Here is a 22,193-nt window from a genome sequence, read left to right on the forward strand (position 1 = left end):
TTTCTCCCCAGTAATGTACATTTTCTTGAACTAAATCAAGAATATACACTTTGAGCTGGGATAAAATAGCATTAGACACCATTGTACAAGGAGTAAGATCTGCTCAGTCACTCTGGATAGAATCAGTGGGAATGTAGCACAGAGCAGGGACTCATTCAGCATTCAGCTGGATATTACAATCAAACCCGCATCCACTGATCCCCCTTATCAGTGGCAGGAGTCACAGGAAGGGTTTTCATCTCACCTGAAAGGAAACCACATCAAACTAGTGAAACATAAAAACAGATTACACATAACTTCAAACTTTAGTGCACTCTGTCTAATAAAATAGAAAAAGATATATTGAAGTTTTGTCAGTGAAATTAAATTAGTTTGGCCTCTGAACAGTCAAAAAATGAATACACTGTAATTATATAACTGTGAGAGGTTTTGGGGGGTTTGTTTGGGGTTTTTTTTAAGGAATGTCAAACATACTATTTAAAGAATTGAACAGTGCATCTGTTAGTTTGCAAGTCAGCTAGCTTAGTGTCTGATTATAAATTAAAAGCACAGGTAAGTAAAGCTAATATTTTGATATTTAAGACAATGTTTATCAAGAACAAAAAGTCTTCAAGCAAAAGGCAAGTACTGCAGTTTTGTTCTCCAGCAGCAATTAATCTCTACACAGACCCCTGGAGGTGTGAGGAATCTTTTCAGGATACAGGAGCACAGCAGGAGCGGGTTGGAGCTGCACTCCTTGGGCAGCTGGGACACAGCAACGCTCAGGGAGTGGGAACACGAGAGACTGCAGCAACTCTGCACCTTGTGCTGATCTGAGCTGTGGGACGGGGTCTGCCCTCCGTGTGCTGACAGTCACAGCCACTGCAGTGCCACAGGAGACTCCTCCAGTGTGCTGGGCTCTTCCACAGGGGAACGGGACACCTGGGGAGAGCTGTGAACTGACAGCAATGAGAAAGCAGTGAAAGGCAGCACGGCCACCTGGCCCTTCAACATCTGACAAGGACAACTTATTAGACACAGGCTGTAATTAAAGCAGAGGAATTTAAACAGTCCTAGGAGATGTTTTTAAAGATTTGTAAAGGCTAAAACCCTTCGGGGAGGTACTCTGTTTGATGATATTACAGACAGCACAGGAAAATCTGATGCCACAAACAACAAACTGCATCCCTTGAAGCAGATATGACAAACTTCAACAGAAGGGCACCAACAAACCTGCATGAACCAAACAACTGTGAGCTTTGTTTTTAAATGCAGAAATGTTTCCCATATTTCTAAGCACACATTTCATAGCTTGAGCAGTTTTAAATCTGTATCCAGATGAAATATAATCCCATAATAAAGGTAAGGAGGTCATCATCTGTGATACAGGATCCCACGGGCCTCACGTGGACTGCTTTTTGTTCAGCCCATAACCTGAAGAACAAGAAATTCAAAACTCCACATCTTTTTTAAGCTCCAGATGAAAAAAAAAATTCTGTTTGGCCTTTAAGATTCCAGGCCATCTGCTCCCCTTAAACCAACAAACAGATTTACAGGTGCAAAAACTGAGCGGAAACAACTGCAGAAAATCTTCTTACATAAGAATCTTCAGCACAATCAGTTTCAGATTTCGCATAGTTTATTTACAAAATGGTCTGATAAAACATCCCCTCCATACTTACAGCTCTCTGCCACAATACACATGTTGATTTTAGCAATGTTTAATAGCACCATTAGAATATTATTTAAAATCAGAAAGGATCTTGTTGCAGTTACAATGATTCACAATCTTTTACATCCATGGACGAAGTAACTTTGAGCACACTAGGACTGTTTGCAGTTCCACAGTACAGATTCCTGGGTTCACACAAGGCATTTGCAGAGTTACCAGTTATGCAAGGTACCCAGACAGTCAGTAGCTACTATAAGAATCTTCGAGCCACAAAGTTTAGACTTCCACCACACTTGTATAAAGTTATCTCCATGTTGTTTTCAAACAAGGCAATCACGCTGAATACTTTTCCAGTGCTCGTCTTCAAAACAAAAGCAAAAAAAAGAGAAACTAATTAAGTTTTGCTTTCACTTCCCCTGGCTTATTCCCAGCTAACATTCTAACCCCATGTTTTGTTGAACACAAGGGAATTCAACCCTCTTATGTGCCACTACAGCCCCGAGACTGCTGGGAGCAGATGGGGGGCTTGTTTTAGTGCCCAGTGTAGATGGAGCTGGGAGTGGGAGACGTGCCTGTTGTAACCAAGAAAACACCATGTCCCTAAGGTGGCACCAACTGTGTTCTGGGAGAGCCAAAGCCTCTCTCAAATCATCACACCCTTGTCTTTAAAAGCGCCTGAATGAGCAACAGCTCAATTCTACCCTAACACAGTGCCCAGGAGAGGGAAAACAACACCCAAAAGAACAATCAGGTACTCCAGGTTGCATACAAAGTTGTGTAGAAAGGACATGTGTGTATGTGCTTTGGGAAACTTCAACAGCCATGCCCACCTGCAGGCAGCACTATAAGCTTACCTTCCAAGAGAATTAAGTCTTGTTTTTTCCTGCTTTGCTTCCTGTCATCAGGACTAACTTATCTTTCTCTGCCTTCGATCATCAGCACGTTCAACAGAGAAATTAAAAATATTGCAAAGATACCTTAACATCCAAAGTCATTCTGGGTGACAGCTCTGGAGGGAACAATATGGAAAACTGCTCTTTGCCAGTGAGACCCAAAGTGCTCGGGTTTTCCCCGGGATGAAACTGCAGTGGAGCGATGCCGATCCCAACCAGCTGACTCCTGTGCACCTTCTCGAAGCTCTCGGCCAGCACGGCTTTAACACCCTGCAGGAGAGCAGCAGGCACAGTGAGACCTTCACACACCCCTCATGTCCAAAACCCTGCCACCAAACTGAGAGCAAAGACAGCACTTTACACCAGTCCTCTAAGTGCACTGCAGTATCTTTTAGTTTTACAGCAGATGGAAGCAAACAGGTCAGAGCAGGCCCATGAAGTATGACATGGGGCTTGTCACAGACAGTGACCTCGCTGCAGTTAGCAGGACATGAATCAATGGTTGGCTATTACTATTCTGAATATTAGTGGAAATCAGTCTCCAATAGTGAGATACTGACCCCCCCCCCAGAGACCAAAGAGAGGTCAGCACTAGATAAATGCCTAATTTATCTCAAAGTCTGGTACCCAAGAGGGTAAGTTACATAATTAAGAAATTCTGACTTACCCTGACTAGTGATTCTTTCCCATGAAGATTATAACAAAGAAAGCATATGATGTGTTTTTAGGTACTTCCAGAAAAAAACAAAACCACACCCCAAACCCAAACAAACCAGCAGTACCAGTAAAAAAGGCCCTTTTGCAGCCCAGTCTCTTGAGCTCCCCAGTCCATACTTCTTTCCTGCCAGAATAATTACAGGAATGCCTTCCTTCTGGTACAGCTCTGCTGCTTCAAACACATCCAGCTGTGGAATGGCAAAGTGACACAGTGTGAGTGACTTCTGAACCCGCTCCCCCATCTCAGAGTAGCTGTGCTAACAAATGCATTCCTACCGTTTGTCCTGATGGGAAGTGAATTGTTTTAGGAGCTGGTTTTCCTATGAACTTATTCAGAAGCTTGATGTTTGCAAAGGTACCTCTTGTCATGACAGCATCATTACCTCTTCGAGCCCCATAAGAGTTGAATTCACGAGGTGTGAGTCTAGAATAAAAAGCAAATTGAAGAGGGAATCAGTTACTTTAAAGGTTATCCAGTTAAAAGGATATTATGATTTTTTTATAATTACTGCAGCATATCTAAGCCTTCGGTTCAAGATGTAAGGAACTAGTCCTCCAAAGATGTAATTATTATAAATCATGAACAGCATGTGTAAACCACTGCTAGATTACTCAGGAGGAAAGCTGCAGTTTTAAATTGATTTTCTACAACTTCATTATGAAGTGCTACAAGCAGTGTGGTACTTCCAGGAGAATTATGGGCAGACAGTTCTAGGAAACAACCCAGCTCACTACTCCTCTTACCATTACCATCACATCTATTAACAAGCCTTGTACCAATCTGAGAGCTTTACTCATCAATCAACCAACCATCCTGGAATTAAAGGCCAATTTTTTTTTTCTTTCCTGCAATGAGACTCCTTCAGACTGAATGTAATGGTTAGAAAGAAGAGTCCACACCATATTCAGTTATAAAACTGGGCTTCATTTTCTTAAACTGACCTGTTAAAAAAGACCTGATCATCTGTGCATCTCGCTGCTCCTGAGGCCAGTGACAATGACTAACCTCAGCTAACAGATCAGGCACTGATTTGTACATGAGGACATCAGCTCTGCCCTGGCATTCCTGTGCAGCAGCTGTTACTGTGGCCAGGGCTGTGGGGAGCAGCTCTTTAGGGGGGTGTCTCAGTGTCTGCTGTAACCTGGACAGGCTGCCCAGAAGGTGATGACTTCTCCCCACACAATGTCCCCTTTCTGCAGAGGGGCAGCTCTAAAGGCCAGCAGCCCTGCTGCTCAGTTCTCTGCCATGTGCAGCACTCCTGTGCCACAGCAGGGGCTGGTGAAGGTGCCAAGTGCTCACCCTTTGCTGGTCAGGTACTTGGCAGCAGCACTGCTCCTGGCAATGCTCCCAGCAGGGGATATGTGATCTGTGGTGACAGAGTCCCCCAGGTACAGCAAGACATGGGCGTTTTCAACTGGCTGGGGTGCAACTGGTTCTTTGGCCTGAAAGAGAAGGGGCAGGGGAAAGAACACAAGGGAAAAAAGTGTAAGAAACATTTTCTTCCAAGACCCTTAGAGACATAAAACATATCTGCAGTATATGAGGGCACTTTGATGTACAGGCTACGCTCATTCCAGAGACACAAACAGTATTTCAAGGACTGAGAAATATTAGTGATAATTAAATTTGTTACTTAAACATCGAAGATTTACTGGAATAGCCATTCCTTTAATTCAATGCAATGCATATCATCTGATGGATAGATCTGTTGTACTTACAAGTTTATCAAAAAAGGAAGGACATCTGATATAAGTAGATTTCGAATCCCAGGGAAATAAAGTTGACTCTGGTGCTTCCAGTAAATTCCATCGTTTGTTTCCTTTCTACAAGAAAGAAAATGAATCAAAACAAACAGAAATTAGTTAATTATATTTTTACATTCAAGAAATCAAAGACTTACTGGTGATTTTCTATTACTTACTATTATTTCATAAATAATTTTCTATCATATATTACAAGTTACCTCACTGGATACTACTTATGAATCACTTTTTAATGCCAGTATCCCTCCCACTTAAAGCCTTGGAAGTCACTGATAAACCAATCACATTCAACTGGAAGATACTATGAAGCTACAATGAAAAGCAACCTTTAAATTATGGGGAATGAAAGACCATTCTTACCTCCATCTTTTCCTTCAATTCCTTAAACATGGATGAGATCACATACTCTTCCTCCACTGTGTGAAGCTCTTTTCGGGTGGGCCAAATATCTCGTAAGTAAATACTTTTGCCATTGAAGCCAATGCCTGAGTAAGATTTCAAACAGAACAGCAGTTTAAAGAACAAAACACGAGCCTTCAGATTTATATTAGAATATACACATGTACACATTCAGGCCTTCAGAGATGGCACCAAACAGGCAACGAATCTGAGCAGTGGAATGGGTGCTTTGCTTTAGCCACAGGCAGCACCAAACAGAGCTGTGCTTTCTCCTCAGGCACCCAGGCTGTGGTGCTGAAATGCACGTGCAGAGCTGTCCCCACGTGCCCTGCCTGCAGGACTGGAAGCTGTAAGACAACACTCACCCAGAGGCTCCGTTTCGAAGTCTATCCTGACGGTGCCTGCGATGGCATAGGCCACCACCAGGGGGGGGGACGCCAGGTAGTTGGCACGGACACAGTCACACAGGCGGCCCTCGAAGTTCTTCGTGCCAGACAACACTCCACAGGCAATGATATCACCCTGAGAGGCAGACCCAGGTGTATTGTTACAGCAGTTTGTGGTGCTGGTTTGGGTTAGCTACCTCAGATGTGCTTTAGCATTCCACTTCAAACATTTCCTCTAACGCTACAGCTGAAAGGCAGTTTGCTCTCTCCCACTACCCTTCTCTTTTTCCCTTCTGACCCTCTGATGTGTTCTCCTGTCCCTTCAGTCAACTCCTCTCCTGCCTTTTATTTCTTGTATTTTTCTTCTGCTTCAGAAGAGGAAAAAAGTTGCAGCTGTTGAGACAGTGCTGGTTAAAGTGATTTGAGTCCACAGCTCTTTAAAAACCTCCTCTTCGTTTATGACACAAAACCCACACGTTGCATCCTCCATAAGATTAGATCATATGTATTTACTTTGTAATTTCCAGCTGAATGCTACAAATACCCTTTATAACATTTATTATACACAGCAATGAATTGTCAGGTCTCTCTGACTTGCAAATGTGCAAAAACATCACGCAAAGCCCAAACCAACAATGAAGTGTATTTTGCATGGATTGCTGTATTTCCTGATTTCTTAACTGGGTGGGAAACTCATTTCTGTATTTAATAAGCCAGGCAGAGCTTTACCTGTTTTATTGCATTCCTGATGGCTTCTGGCAAAGGGGCCGTGTTCCCAACACAGGTGGAACACCCATAACCAACCACCTCAAACCTGCATGGGAAAACCAAACAAGTCACACATTCCATGGTCACAAGCAATTTGTCAGCAAAACTGCTTTTTCTTTTATTAGCAATCCCTAAGATTTTTTTTTCCTTTGGCAGTTAAAACTCTTTAGGAGGTGAGCAGCAGACGTTACATCTCACTGATGCAAGGCACAGCTGGGCACTGCTGCAGAATTATGAGCATAATCTGCTGTGGAGCCACCAAAACCATGCTGAACAACCCTTGACAGCAGCAATGCCAAGAGAAGACTAGTACAGACTGTCCTGACAAATGTGCATCCAGCTTCCACTTTTAAAATACATGATCAAGTGCATCCTGTCCTGCAAAACACTTATAATCAAGGAGCTGAGTACTGAAAAAACAGAGCTCAGATGGGGTAGAGCTACACATAGTAAATTGTAAAGTGGGAATACAACGGGGCAAAACAATTTTAAGTCAGCAAGTAAAATGAAAATCTATTAAGAATTATCCAGCTCCAAATGAACAGCACTCCTATTTATCAGGTGGCACAAATCCCCTGTGCACCACCTGCCTCAAGCAGCAAGGGGAGCCAGGCCTTACCCGAGCTTGCTGAGGTATGGCAATACTCCACTGGAACTGAGGTAATGTGTAACCATGCCACTGCCTGGTGATAAACTTGTTCTGATGTAGGGCTTCACCACCAGGCCAGCCTCCACAGCTTTTTTGGCCAGGAGTCCTACCAAACAAAAAGGGGAAAAGCCAAAGAGACAGATTATGATTTGTATATCCCTTTCTATCCCTTAACACAACACCTGTATGCTGCTCCCTTAGTTAAATGAGGCATAAAAACCCACAGAGGATTAGACAACTTCCAGTTTATTAAATTATTAAAGCAACTACTGGCCTGAATAAAGTTTGTTAACTCATAATAATAACACACAGGTTTTTGTTCCCAATCCCATTTTCTTTTCTGTAAGGAAAATGTCTTTCCCATGTTCTAGCTGACAGTGCAAATCCATCCAGTGTTAGAGACTGGCCACAGAGGCCCAAAGGGAAGCTCACCTTGGCCACAGAGGACCTTAAAACATGAGAGCAAAGTGTGACATATGAGCTGTTCCAGCAAAACCATCTGCAGCTTGTGAAGGTGCAGCAGATACCCCTTAAAAAGTGACACATCAACTGTTCAGCAATGCAGAGTTTCTGTCCTGTTCCATGGTGTTCCAGCTCATCATGACCCAGGACAGGCTCCAAGCTAAAGCCCCCCTGTGCATCAACTGTGTCACCTGACAAGAGCCCTGCAATTGCTTCCCTGCTGGAGTACTACCAGGTATAAATATTCTTAATTACTCTCTTTAACACTGCTTTATGGCACAAACTTGGAGACTGTATTGTGGAAAAATAACTTCCCCTAGATCACCTCCAGCACACACAAGTTAAGGCTACCAGTCTGTAGTTTCAAACCTTTAGGTCGAGTCACTGCAGAGAACCTCCAGCAGTGAACACATGGGGCACCACAAAGGCTGTGGGCTGTGTGCTCCTGACCTACCTGCAGCCAGCATGACAGAGGGGTTGCAGTTGTTGGTGCAGCTGATCACTGCAGCAATGACCACACAGCCGTGGGACAGCTTGTATTCATTTCCTTCATACTGAACAGGCACCGTGTCCTCCTGCTTCTCAGCTGCAATCTGGAACCCCTTCACACCACACTGGGGGGCAAAGATACTTGTTAGCAGCTGCTACAGTACACAAAGGATGACAACAGAGAGACCAAGGGGAGCCTCATCTTGAAATAACCCTCAGCTGTGCCATTAGGAACCTTCAGACAGATTTTACAGGCAGCCCTCAGTTCACACCCCTCTGTAAATACACTGGTCTCACAGTCTCCTTCCTTCACAACTCTGCAGCTTTAACTCTGCAGCAGTTGGGAACAAATGCCAGTCTACAAGTGGCTGATGCCACAACTCATTCCCTGCTGTCCAGCAAAGAACAACCCCTTATGAGTCCCTGTCTAATCCTACACAACACTTGTTGCTGAATTAGAAGCATGTCCAAGATTAACTGTAAGAGGATGGTAACTAAACCAGAGTAGGTAATTAGCATTTCACACCCTCACCTGAGTGCTCCCAGCACTCAAACATCCTCAGGGGTCCCTTTCTTTGCCTTCCACAGTCAGCTCCCACTTCCTCCAGCACGACTGACCACTGGGTCACAGCCTCAATAAAAGCCAAAGCCAACAGGATAAATTCTTACTAACACTGCTGCCAGTCTTGAACTTCAGTGACAAACACTAAAAAGGAAGGTACATTCCTGTATTGGCTGCATTCTTAGATACCTGAATACATCCCTAACCAAAAATAATACACCTTAGAGTAAAAACATTCACTGTGTGAAGTCGAGTTAAGCTGTAAGCAAAAATCATTTGCGAAGTTAAGAACCTGGAATGCTGCTTAGCTACAAATCTTGGCAGTCTTTCTGAATCTCCTTTATGATATGATGAGTTTTCTTTTCTCCTGATAAATTCTGTTGTGGAAATCAAGTAATACACAACTGTTTAAAAAATCCTTGAAAAAGTGAAAAAGTTTCACAAGCTCACACTGTGTATTACTTAAAGTTCTTCCTCCCTAGCAATCTAAACTGTGACATTAAGGATATTTGGAAGCTCATGTTCCTGCCAAACCACTCATGATTTACCAACTTTAACTACCCTTGGGACACTTGTCAAGCAAGAACAGAACACCCTGGCCAAGCAGTTGTGTAGCAATAAGGAGGGTCAGCAGCTGTGCAGGGAACAGGCAACATAACATTGATTCACATGGATTGCAGGAAACACCTTAGGAAGAGAACATCAGTGGTACAAACCTTTTCATTTAAGCAGGCTTGGAAGTCACTCTTCATGTTATTAACAGCCACTCTGTCTTGGGATCTCTTGGGACCACTGACATATGGAATTATAGAACTTAGACTAACTTGCACTACCTAAAAAACCAAGGAACAGAAAGCACAGGCATTACCAATCCCAGCCCAGCAGGACATGGATGTGGAACTCTTGTTAAAAACCTGAATGTTCACAGACATTTAGAACTCTGGGCTTCCACTTTCAAGACCACTCACTGTAAAAGGCTACTCATCTTATTCCAGGGGTTTCAACATGATCCTTAACTTTTCTACCATCCATAAGACTCGAGAGTGACTGAAATTCAGCATCTGTTAGTTGACATAATGTTACTGTACTTCCCTTATTTTCCCCACCCCCTCTTATGTTTTGCAAATAATCTCTGCTTCTTGAAATTGTGAGTTAATACATAACTTTGCTGAAAGCAATGCAAATGACGGGGAGACAAGCCTGTTAAATCCTCAGTAGTTATTTAGGAGAAACAAACCCCACCAAGTCCTTTCCAGCATACCTGGGAATAGTCAGGTTCTCTGGAAGAACTCTCATCATTTCTAAATAACTTCACAGCTTTAAGATATGCTTCCATGACTTCAAGCTTGGCCTTGTCCAAACCTTAGGAGGGTGATTTCAAACATGAGAAGAGTCACATTAAAGACATAAGTAAAACAAAACACACAATTTTCAGAAGTTTAGATTCTTAAGTGTAACGTTCAAAGTACTTTTTTTTCCAAGCACACCACTTCCATACCCCAACCTCCAGAAACTATTCAGGAATGATACACAATTTAAAACATTTATAAATGATTATATTTTTTTCTAAATTAGCTTAACTTGTCTTCTTACACCAAGGAATAAAATAAGTTATTCCAGCTCTAGCAGTTGTGACTCTAATTAAATTTACAGATGTGTCCCTGAAGGCCATAAGGCTTTTCTCTGTTAAGATTTACTGGTTTAATACAGACCATGTGCTGAGCTGACAATAGGCAGAATTGCTGGCTACTGTTTGGAAACTGTTCATTTGCTCTGCACTAGCCAGACAAACATATCTGCTGTTAAAAATATTTAACTCATTTAAAACTGAAAGATTTCATTTCAGAAAGGCTCCCTCATGAATGAGCCTTTTTTGCTATCTGTAGCAGCTTGATAAGGAACTGTCATTCTCCTTGTTTAGCCTGAAATCATGAGCTTCAAAGGGAAACAATCCACTGGGAAAAAAATCAGGGACGTGATTTGTTCTGCAGATTCACTCCTTTCTAGTAATCATTTTAAATTTTGATTCTGCAGGGAATCTACAGGTGGTTAATGGATTCATTTCAAATTGAGAAGACTTACATTCCATACACATTTCAAAATGTAACTGAGAATTTCCTTCATACTTTTCTTTTAAAAGGTATTTTCAAAAACAAGGGTTGTGGACGTTCAAAAATAACATCATGTTCATAAATCAGGTATTAGACAAATGAACCAGACTGGACACAAACCTCAAGCACAAGTCTAATTATACATTAAATCCACATCAGAACTCTACACAGTGTAAAAACTATGGAGTTCTAAGCAAAAAAATTGTATTACCACAAATCAAAAGCACAATTAGAAGGAATCACTATTTTAATTTCATCTTTACCTGTATGCTTTAAGTGCTTCAGTGTCACATTATCAACAGGGAAAAAACTCAGAATAGCACCATATTCAGGACACATATTTGCTATTGTGGTTCGGTCTGCTACAGACAGCTGGGAAACACCACTCCCAAAAAACTCCACAAACTTTCCAGCCACCTCAGCTTGCCTCAGATGCTGTTGGAAAGAACACACAACAACACTTGTTATGTGCAGAGGTACAATGCAAGCCATGTTTATCACAACAATTCACGAGTCACGAACATTTAATATAAAAAGCTGAAACCCTAAGGTTATGTTTGAAAAAAAAATTATTATAAATGACTTTTTAGTGAAAGAGGACATGTAAATAAAATAAGGGTAAAGAAAAACCTGCTACTTCAAAGGACTAGTAAATAAAAATGGTTAGAGATTATTTGTACCTTTCTGCACTGCCCTGATCAAAGGTGAACTAAAAACACTCCTGGTGTTTAATTCAGGTCTCAACCACCACTGGTGCTACTGGTAACAAACTCTCTCTAGTCTGAAAAAGCATCAAACACTTACCTTTGTAATGCTCAGAACAATATCTATGGAGGTGGCAAAGGGGCTGACCGTGCCTGTGAGCTCACAGCCCACCACCTCGGGCAGGGTGAGGGTGAGGGGCATTCCCAGCATCACCGCTTCCGTCTCGATGCCCCCGACGCCTGGAAGGGACACCACAGAGCGTCCTGTCAGCTTCAGGGACCAACACTCTGCATGCTCAGCTCCTAACAATCTAAGAACACCCTTTTATTAAGCCTACAGCTGTGACAACCAACATATTGCTGCTTCTCTTGCAAGTGAAGGACATCCCTCCATTCCCCACACGGACACAGCAAGAAATGCAGGAGTTGCGTTAATTCAAAACTCAAAATTCAAACCAAGCCCGACCACTGCTCAAGTTAAATGGCACAGCCAGGCAGAAAATATTTCATATCTAAAGCTAATTTTCTGAGAGAAACTTTCATGCAAATTTTTGTTGTACAAACAGCACTTATTTGAATATCAGTTGGTTTTTGGCTGTTTTCTCTTTTAATTACAGAGTCATTTCTCAGTGGAAAGAAATGTTAGTCAAGATTGCTTTTAGACAAGAAACATGTAGAAGAATAATTCAAGAGTCTGTTATGCTTGAGATACGAACATGCAGCTTTAGTGTGGCTGTCCAAGTGCAATGAAGTTATTCTGAGCATACTTACCCCAGCCCAAGATACCCAAGCCATTTACCATGGTTGTGTGGGAATCTGTGCCAACCACACTATCGGGATAGAGCAAATCCTTAACTTCAAAAACAACTTTGGACAAATATTCCAAGTTCACTTGGTGAGCCGTTCCAGTCTCAGGTGGAATTATGGAAATATTCTTGAAAACCTTTGAACTCCACTGAAATGTTTTCAAAATGAGAAGAAAAAGAGTTGCATTTTTTCCAAAGGTATATTTAATTCTTAGTACATAACTAAAAAGGCAAAATTAAGACACAATAAAGGAGTCCTTACTATTTACCCAGGGGGCTTTTGCTCCTTTGTCAAACAGAGGCATCTGATCCCCCTGGATACATTCCTAATTATCAACAAAACCACTCACTCGACTCCTGTGAAGGCTGAATCAATAATTCATACCTACCTTTCAAAAGCAGGGCAGCAGCAATCTCTTACCTTCCAGTTCACACAACTTATTTCAAGCCCACCTAAGACTGATATTTAGAGAACAGAACCTAAGCACCTGTATTTATAGCAGAATTTATATTTATAGCATAATTGAGTTTAGGTTTGACACTCCCGAGTGAGACCATCTGCAAGCTCAGGATGGTACATTTAACAGAGCTGACATGGAAACTTGTAACAAGATTCAGCTTGGCCATTTCCTTCTTTAATAATGTAAAAGCTAATTTGCTTCAGAGAGAAACCTCCCAGTCCACACATATGAAAAGAGTCTTAGATCATTGCACTGAATTCCTAAACCATGTCAGATTAGTCCATATGATGAGGATCAAATGCCAATGTTGCAGGTCTCTGCCCAGCAGCAAAGAAGCTGATGCTCCCCACGGGACTTGTGCTGCCCAGCCTGAGAGCAGCCATGTCTGAGCACTGCTCTCTGCTCAACACTCCCAGCTCCAGGAAGTTTTATAACAGGGCTGGAGATAAATGAACCCTTTATCCAGAGATTCATTGTGACCTAAGGCACTGAGCTCAGGAAAAGGCATTAAAAAGACTAATGCTTCATAAATCCCCATGGACAAGAACCGAATCAGAGTAAACTTTTTCAAGTTAGAAAGCCAGTTTTCTGCTCCTGTATTAAATTCAGATTTGAGAGTCTAACACTTCCAAATGATTACACTTAAATTTATCATCTAAACCTGAACACTGGTGGACAAATGGCTCCTAAAAAAAGCCCAGAACACAAAGCCAGCAGGTGCACAGACATACCTTAAAAAATTGAAGCCTCTCTCTATTTCTGCCAAATTCCATCTCTTGATTTTTCAATACCGTCTCGGGCCTAGAAGATAACAAGTTCACAAGGACTGTCAAAATGCATTTCAAATTACAGAAGAACAAGTTGTAGTTTTAGCTTGTTTGATGAAAGACTCATTTAAGCCTGCAGGACTATTTGAAGTGGTTTATTAGAACAAAGATAATTGCTTCCCTGCAGCAAGCTTTCTGTAAACAGTAAGAAACAGCTGACTCCACGTGTGCTGCTCCTGAGAACAGGTTTGTTCCAGGTATGGTTTGCCTAAAGCATCTGATCTCAGAAATACTTTAAGGGATCTATTCCAGGCATATGCTATGATACACAGAAGCTTTTTTACCCCCACGAGTTGTCTCACAGGCTGCACACCTCAAAACCCCACAGTAAAGAACCCAGATGTTCACTAGCTACTGGAAAAACATGCTCCACGTTCAGAACTAGCCCTCAGCAGCTGAGTAGAACATCAGGGCAATTGTGACTGTCCTCCATTCCTCCATTTCCCTCCATGCCACAATTTTTTCTTCACAAGTACTCACTTGCAGCCTCATAAAATGAACTATCTTTTCTTAGTAAGTGTTCTATTTATTAAGATACTGATAGTTGTTATAATAGAGTAATCCATAACTTAAGAGGAATATTCTCTGCTTTGAGTAGCTGAACAAGGAAGGGAATACATTTGCTTTGTACCAGGAAGCTCTCAATTTTCAGAGGTGTATTTTACACCATGAGCCTTCCCTTTCCTCCCTGCAGCAGCAGCAGTTCAGCAGCTCCAGTGCTCTGCCAGGCCCTGAGGGACAGCCAGTGTGACACTGCAGCTCCATCACCACCCCTGCTGGGCTGTGCCACAGCACCAGTGCTGCTGAAAACACCTCTCCTCCTGCACTCCTGCACCTGCACTGAGCAGGAATGTCCCCACAGCTACAAAATTACCATGGCATTCAGCACAGTATCTGTGGGATGCAGATTGGATCAGCTGGTCAATGCTCCACCTGTCCAGCACAGGCAGATTGGGATCTGAACAGTCCATCCCACCAAGGAGGCAGCACAAAGAGAAGGGTGATTATGTGTAATTGGCAGAGATGGAGCAGCACACACCGACCTGGGAATAACACAGAAACCTGGGCAAGGCAGAGATGAGCCTCCCCTGGGCTATTACAGGGCAGGATATTTACTGAATTGCAGCCCAGTGACAGATGGATTGTGAGATCCTGTAAAGATTGGGGGATGATGTATAAGCTACTTTTAAGAGCCAGAGACTTCTGAAAAGTTATCACACAAAAGCTATAAATTACTTTCAGAAATAAACTAATGCTTCACTGATTTATTCACTCGGGTTTGCTTTCCAACACACAGAGGATTATGATCCTCTGCTTTGTTGTCCTTGTGAAGAAACAAGGGAAGTATCAAAATTTAATTTAAAAGTCACAGCCATAAGCCAATAGTTGGCCATCTGCACTGAGTTCAGTAAAGCTCTTCTTGTAAAACAATAAATTTATTGCAGACTAATTCATATCTGCTACATCTGACCTTCTTCTAGCTACTGAAACCTGCCTATGGCACAGCTGAGGAAGACAGACGTGTAAAAAAATCCCACTTCCATGAGCTGTCACAGGCAGAGCTCAACAACACACAAGGTACAAAGTGACTCAGAAGAGGTTGCATACTCAGGCACGGGCTGCAGGTGGAAGGGGCAGAGGATGGGAGTGTTCTCGATCTGCGCGGAGAAGGGCGCGGGGTGCCGGCCGGACTCGCAGGGCCCGCCCCTGCAGCCGCCCTGGCCCCGGCACGGCACCTTCCGGGGCTGCGCCCGCAGCGGCGACAGCCGGGCCGGCGGCTTCGGCACCTCCCCGCCGCCGGGGTTGGGGGCGTTCTGTATTGCACTGCAACACAAAGAGAACCACAGCGCGGTCAGCAGTCTGCTCTTCCCCACTCCCACCTGGGTTTTTTTTGCAATCCCTTCAACAGATTATAAAATATCATCTGAAAAAATTGAGTTATTTTACTACGATCCTGTTGCAAAGTAAACTACGGCTGGATAAGCTTGGTTAAGTAATGTGGCACGGTGAGAAGTAAATGAACAGAACTGGATTGTCCGAAAGATTAACACCACACAGCTCCTTCCATTTGTTCACAATAGGCCAGAAATCTTTTATAAAGAGCATTGCAAAGGCTGAACTCAGGGTTTTAAACTTGGAAGGTGTTCACACAGTCTCATCCAAACAGTAGAATCAACTTGTTTCTTTTTTTTTTAAGACTGTTCTGTATGTGTTCTGTTAAATCCACAGAGGAACGATTACAGGCAAAGCTTTCTCAAGGAAAGAAATGTAACTTTATTATTTAATTAGGCTTTTTATCCAAATTCTCAAAGATTCAGATAAATTTTATACACTGTTCAAGTCAGTCAGAAGTAGGACAGAAAAGCTGGAGGTTTTTTTAAAAAAATAAAGTCCATACAGCACAGTACCCTCCATTCATACAACACCCAGTCTGTGCAGGAGAGCAAAGAAAGCTTGTAAAAAACTAATGACTGTTTACCTCTCAGTAATTACCAAATCACATATCTGCAATTAAAGCCACTGCTTTCTCCTGCTTTAGCAACACAGGCAGATACTCAGTTATCAGAGGGCAGGAGAGTGCTGGCTCAGAGGATACCTCCTGTAAATCCCACCCCAGCCCAGCAGGCCCTGGTCTGCAGGAGGTGGGAGCTCTGTGAAAGCAGCACAAACCACCCTGCAGGGAAGGGCTTCTTATCACAGCCCAGCAGCTGCCCAGACCCAAAAGCTTCCCAAGTGATGCTGCTACAGAGCCTGGATTTATCATTACAAAGCAGCACAGTGAGACCTCTTGCCAATGCTTGGTCTGCCTGATAATTTTAGGCTGGCCTAATTGCAATGGAATCAGCTGTCCCTGCAGACACAGGCACGGCCAGAGCACAGCACTGGCACGGCACATCCACCACCAACCAGACTGAAATCCTGGGAGCCCTTGGAAGGCTGACAGAAATGACTCACACATCCATGTCCATCTGACCACAGGCCTCTCTTCCCCACGAACTTTTAAAATTCCCAAAGAGCCTGAGCAGTTTATGCAATTCTGCATGAGTTTGGAAGGCTCCACGATGGAGGGGCAGGGGAGAAGGTGGAGGGAAGCCACATTATTTAGTGTTTCCTTCAGCAAACACTGAATAAAACTCAAGTTGTTCCTCTTCTGCAGTATTATGTTTCCAGCAAAGGCAGCCCCAGGCTGTGTTCATCACATCACTGCCTGTCAGACAAGGAAAACCACACTGGTAGTTTTCCAGTCCTCATACTTGTCCAGACTTCTCCAAGTACACTTATTCTGAAAATATATGCAGCTACATTTATCTGTTTGAACAATATAAACAGAGCAAAGCAAAATTACAAACTCCCTCTGCCTCATCCTCTTGAGACATATTATTTTCTGGAAAGCATGCCAGATCCTGTTATTTCAGAAAAATCCTGCCCAGAATTGGGATTATCAGTCAGCTTCACCCAGAATGCCTCACAAACATTCTTCCTCTCCTTCAAGAGTGTTAATTTAGCCATTTTTATCCAGCCTTTTTTCAATTACCACCACGTCTCATTGCAAGGATCCACTCAGGATAAATGATTTGATGGGACAGTACCAGGACCTGAATGAATCCACACCTCAACTGTCAAACAAAAACGTATAGTTTGTAAAAGAAAAGTCCATTACCATTTGCTGAAATCAATCTGCAGAGAATGGTCAACAGTGAGATCAGTGGGGCAGGCAGGGTTGACTTTCACAGGATCTCCTCCAGCATTTCTCACAGCTTCCCTCATGGCAGCAAAATCCACCATTGCTGGAATTCCACTGACAGATGGAAAAACAAAATAGCACTTGAGACATGAACTCACCAAAACACACAAACTTCTTTTTAACATTATTTAATTCTAGATCTAGCTAAGTCTCATTTCAGATGCCAACCCCCTGTTATTATATTCTCTCAGTTTTAAAGGGCTTGGACCATTTCTGAAGCCAGTGGAGTTGGTTCATGTTCCCCTCACATGTGAGGACATGAACACAGAACCCCCTCAGACACAGCCACAGTTCTCGTGTCTGGCTGTGCTTCCCTGCAGAGCTAATCTTTAGATACTCCTTACCTTTATGGTGGAACCTTGCTGTACATTTTAACACCTCAGCAGGTGTTCTTTGTCTAACAGAGCCACTTCTGAAGCTCATAGCATTTCACAAAACTATTTGTGTTGCTATGACACGGATAATAAGCACACCTGAAGTACAAAGCTGAGAGGGGGTAATGTTTATACAACACAGAACTACATAAATCTCACTGGCTTTGCCTGCTAAGCAGAAGTTACCTCAAATTTATTATTATCATAATTCCTTTTTTTAATTATCTTGCTTCTTAATAAATAGAGTCAGTGAGACAGCTTCAGTTGAATGTTTGCAAGTTGCTGAAGGACTGCCCTTTCAGCTATGTCAGAGTCCAATCACAAAGAAAGTTAATATCCTAAGAGACTGCTTTTTAGATGTATGTATTATTCATGATTCAACTGGATTACTCATTGTGGAGTAAGCAATATTTAATCTTCAGTTATCTCAAGCAAGAATTCCATGTATTTCAGTGAACCATCAGCCATCTGGCTACAGCCAAACATCACCACTTCCATTTGTGTTCTGGCTCTTATCCTGTGAAGTGTTCCTTGTGGACCAGCAGCTTCAGCCCTGCCAACCTGCACTAAAGCCAGGGCACCCTATGGAACAGCTCCTGCCCTTGCATCACATGGAACTATCACAAGGAATGCCCTGAACAGCAGAAGCAGTGCACAGGCTTCCATGGAGAAGCAGACCCTTGGGTATCGAAGGCGAGGTGTGATTTATTGCCAAGCCCAAGGACTGCACATCAGCTCCGTGAGTTCACACAGGTGCTTTCAGGGCTTTGGGCGCTCCCACACTTACGTGAAGTCCTGAAGAACAACTCTGGCAGGACAGAAGGGCACTTCGACATGGTTCTGTTTTGTTTTCCAGTCCAGGATGTTCATGGCATCCGTCTCCTTCACCAGGAAGCCGTCGCAGTTGCGGACGCTGGACTCGAACAGCACTCGGATGGAGTAAGGCAGAGTGTCTGGGGAGCAGGGACACAGTGACTGCAGCACCTGCAGCTTTGGAAAGTAACCATCCCCCACTGCTGGAGAATTCCACTTTGCTAGGCACTGGAAGGCTGAGAGCTTCAGGAGCCTGCTCTCCAGTTGCCTTTGGGTTTGATCTTCCTTACACAGTCTGGAGCAGTGAGCTGCACAATGTACATCTTGCAGGAGGTGAGTTATCCTATGGGATCTGAATGGGACACACCCGTGGCCTGACCCCCTGTGTGCACACAGGGACATTCAGGAAGGTATGTTATGCTGACAGGGGAGACACCCAGGAACACAGAGCTGGGATTATTGATCAGAGCAGGCCAAAAGCAACTGCAATTAGAATATTCAAACCCACTTTTAACTGTAAATGTCACCATTGTATTACTCCAGATATCAAGCCAAAAGCATCCACTGCCAGAATATTATTTTAATAAACAGTGACATGAAGACCAGAAATTATTCTGCCATGTGCCCTTTTAAAATGAAACACACTTCATAAAATATAAACAGGGGCATTTCACTAAATGTAACTTGAGTTAGTTTGTTACTGATCTGAATTAAGGTACTGACAAGCAGCAGTTTTCTGGCAGAAAAAAAATAGGGAAATGAAAATATAATGAAAAAAGAGACAAGTACAAAAAATCCCCCATGTCACTATTCACAGCACAGAAACAAACAAAAACAAAATCAAGGTTAATTGATTCGTCCCCCAAATCCCATTATTTTCAGCATCATTCAAGCAGTCAACTTCATGAGAACAGGGAGAAATAAAAAAAAAGTTAGTTAGAAGGAGGTGAAAGTTAACTTCAGGCTTTAATAAAAAAAGGTTAGAATTGGTGGTCTTAACCTAATCCAGAGGTTTCTTCACAAACCATTAATACAGAATTTGCTGACTCTGTTCTCATTGTGTCTTTCTCAGACATTATTCATTGTTGTCCAAGTAGACAAGTCCCTATTTCCAGTGTAAGACCTGGGTGAGTTTGAGTATAAAGATGTCACCAGAACCACATCTAACGACCTGTCATGCCACCCCTCACATGATTTCCAGGCCAAGTTCCCAGAAGGGACTGGTTTGGTTTCTCATGGGTCACCAACACCAGGCAGTGACAAATCCACTGCCCCAGGGCTGCTCAGCACCAGCTGTGGAGAACCAACTGCTCCTCTCCAGGAGGCACAGCGAGCTCCCAGCTGCAATCCTGTGGGCAGTGGGGGCTTCCCAGGATCCAGGACATCTCCAGAAATGGGATCACATCCAGCACAGGGCCCTCCAAGAGTTCTGGGACTGCTGTGCCTGCCTCAGGTGCTGTGGGCTGGCTGCCCCTGAGGGACACAGCGAGTGAGGGGCCTGCAGCACCCACCACCCCCAGAACTGCAGACGAGGGCAGGCCTGACTGAGAAGCACCCAGTGACAGCACAGTGAAAGCCCCAGGGTGCAGGAGGGGACACTGGGACTGGATACAAGGAAAAAGCAGCTCACAGGGAGGGTGGTGAAGCACAGGATACAAGAGGGGGGAGTCTCTGCCCTCCCAGCCTTGCAGAGCTCACTTGACAAAGGCTCCCCAGACCCAGCAGGAGCCTGGTCTGCATCCCCACATCCCCTCCGCCCTAAACCCTTCTGAGCTCTTTCAGGTCCCCATTTCCCTGTAACTTTTAAACACTAGAGAATCTCCCTAGAAAACTGGCAAAGAAATCAATTAACATTTACACTAGCAATCTGATTAACATAAACAATTAGAGCCAGAAGCCCCAAGGCAGAGGGCAAACAGGTAAAACTGAAAATGTTCTAGCAACAAATGCAGAGAGCAATTCCAGAGGCTGGAGTTGCTACCAGTGCTGCCCCACACCGTGTCTAAATGTTATTTAATATTTTGCTGTCTTGTAGTTAACATGAGGCTTCCAACTTCTGTACAGAAGTTTCTACTGGAAGACAAAGACCCTCTTAATCCAAATTCCTGCAAGCTTTTTCAGGAATACCCATTGCTGCTCCAAGATTTATGGCACATTTTAGCAGAAAGTGATATCTTGTGGTTGTATTTCCACTCCTGTCTTGAGGCTTTTCAAAAAACTGCTGTGGAACTGCCTGGTTTTGTTACTACCAGGGCACTGCTTCTCCCTGGGCAAAGCCACCAGCAGAAACCTTCTCCTTCCTTCAGTTGTGCTTATCTGAAAGATTAACTTTGTTACCACAAGCAGGAGGAATTTGCAAGAGCCCTCAGCTGTTGCACAAAGTGTCAGCAGACTCTGTGCCCTGTGCTCCCCTCTCTCTCCCCTTCAAGCCACAGGGTATTAATTATTGTGTCAAATACCAGTTTAAAGTGAAACATCACCTGGTAATTTTTTACTTAACAAACACATCACAAATCCTGTGAATACAGAATTCAGACCTTGCCAAACTGAAAAAAAAAAAATCCCAAATGCCTCTAGTAAGTACCTCATGTAAGTATTTTAGTTTAACGTGAGAGCAAAGGGAGAGAATAACAGAAGTGTGTTTTGATTCCCTGCTCCAGCTGGCACTGGGTAAAGCTCCCTCCCCTGGATCCCCTCCCACCACATGTGCAATTGGGAGCTCTCAAAAGGCACTGGGACAGGCAGACCCAATAAAGGCCTTTCTGGCACAGACCACTGTCACATACTAATGACAGGCTGGGATTAAACAAAGCCTCCCCTTCCTGCAGCAGGAGCCACGTTCTGGCAAACACAGACTACCACAGACTACGTGAGGCTGCTGGGGAGGTGAAACCAGAACTCCACAAAGCTGCACAAAACTACAGTAAAAGCTGGTTCTGTTTCTGAAGGAGTTCTTTGTCACTTCACCTTTTTTCCAAAAGTGTAATTATTCTGATTTGGAATATTGCTGAAAACTCCAGCAACACCCCAATGAAAAAAATCTCCAAGTATTACCCCTGCCAGCTTCCTAAAGCAGTGAGAAAGGGGGAAACGCTCGGCTTCCAAGCATTAGGAATTGCTGCCTGCACCCCCCCACCCTGCAGGGCAGTCAGGGCGCCCTTTGCTGCTGGTCCCACCCCAGTCACCCCCCAGAGCACCACGTACCATACTTGGTCCCTCCGAGCTTGGACACATTGTAGAACTTCTTCTGGGGGTGGTTTTCCAAAGCTTCAATGACGGGCTGGTAGGGGCTTCCTGGGGAGGAAACAAACAGTTACAGACACCAAGGAACGGGAGCTTCCAGCGCCCACGGAGCACTCACAGGAAAAGGATTTTATTTCTGATTTTACCAAAAATAACGTTCCTCTGGACTGTAAGTAAATGTAATACGGACAGGCTTCTAAACGGATTGAGACAGCTCGTGATGCAGGTGTGTGACTAAGGTGGATTTTAGAAGCACTTGCAATAGCAGGTGCACATGGGTCACGCAGGTCACGGGCATAGCCCGCACACACCTGACCTTTGTTGTCTCGGTTTGCCATCTACACACAGGGTAAGGCACCGGCGCAGATA

At 43.6% G+C, this 22,193-nt stretch overlaps 1 protein-coding gene across 1 annotated transcript; it reads right to left on the reverse strand.

The window, feature by feature from the left end:
• Positions 1 to 1,600: 1,600 nt before the first annotated feature.
• Positions 1,601 to 21,881, reverse strand: IREB2 (iron responsive element binding protein 2). The gene is made up of 21 exons (XM_018081501.1): positions 21,786 to 21,881; positions 18,556 to 18,721; positions 17,311 to 17,448; positions 15,258 to 15,473; positions 13,554 to 13,623; positions 12,327 to 12,510; positions 11,656 to 11,795; positions 11,115 to 11,286; positions 10,002 to 10,102; positions 9,457 to 9,573; positions 8,144 to 8,303; positions 7,198 to 7,333; positions 6,540 to 6,624; positions 5,790 to 5,946; positions 5,386 to 5,510; positions 4,981 to 5,085; positions 4,562 to 4,704; positions 3,538 to 3,685; positions 3,327 to 3,449; positions 2,629 to 2,814; positions 1,601 to 2,012 (listed from the first exon to the last, which is right to left on the reverse strand). The coding sequence occupies exons 2-21, from the start codon at positions 18,636 to 18,638 to the stop codon at positions 1,902 to 1,904; spliced, it is 2,700 nt and encodes an 899-aa protein (XP_017936990.1). The 5' UTR covers positions 18,639 to 18,721; positions 21,786 to 21,881; the 3' UTR covers positions 1,601 to 1,901.
• Positions 21,882 to 22,193: the final 312 nt, after the last annotated feature.

Source organism: Manacus vitellinus, unplaced genomic scaffold, assembly GCF_001715985.3.
Source record: "Manacus vitellinus isolate BGI_N305 unplaced genomic scaffold, ASM171598v3 scaffold_53_pilon, whole genome shotgun sequence".
Lineage (NCBI taxonomy): Eukaryota > Metazoa > Chordata > Aves > Passeriformes > Pipridae > Manacus > Manacus vitellinus.

Coding starts and splice junctions, on each gene's coding strand:
- IREB2 (XM_018081501.1), bottom strand. CDS start 18,638: ATGAACATCCTGGACTGGAAAACAAAACAGAACCATGTCGAAGTGCCC. Junction 7,334..8,143: donor CTCTGTCATGCTGGCTGCAG/GTAGGTCAGGAG, acceptor TTTGTTTGGTAG/GACTCCTGGCCAAAAAAGCT. Junction 3,450..3,537: donor ACTTCCCATCAGGACAAACG/GTAGGAATGCAT, acceptor GCCATTCCACAG/CTGGATGTGTTTGAAGCAGC.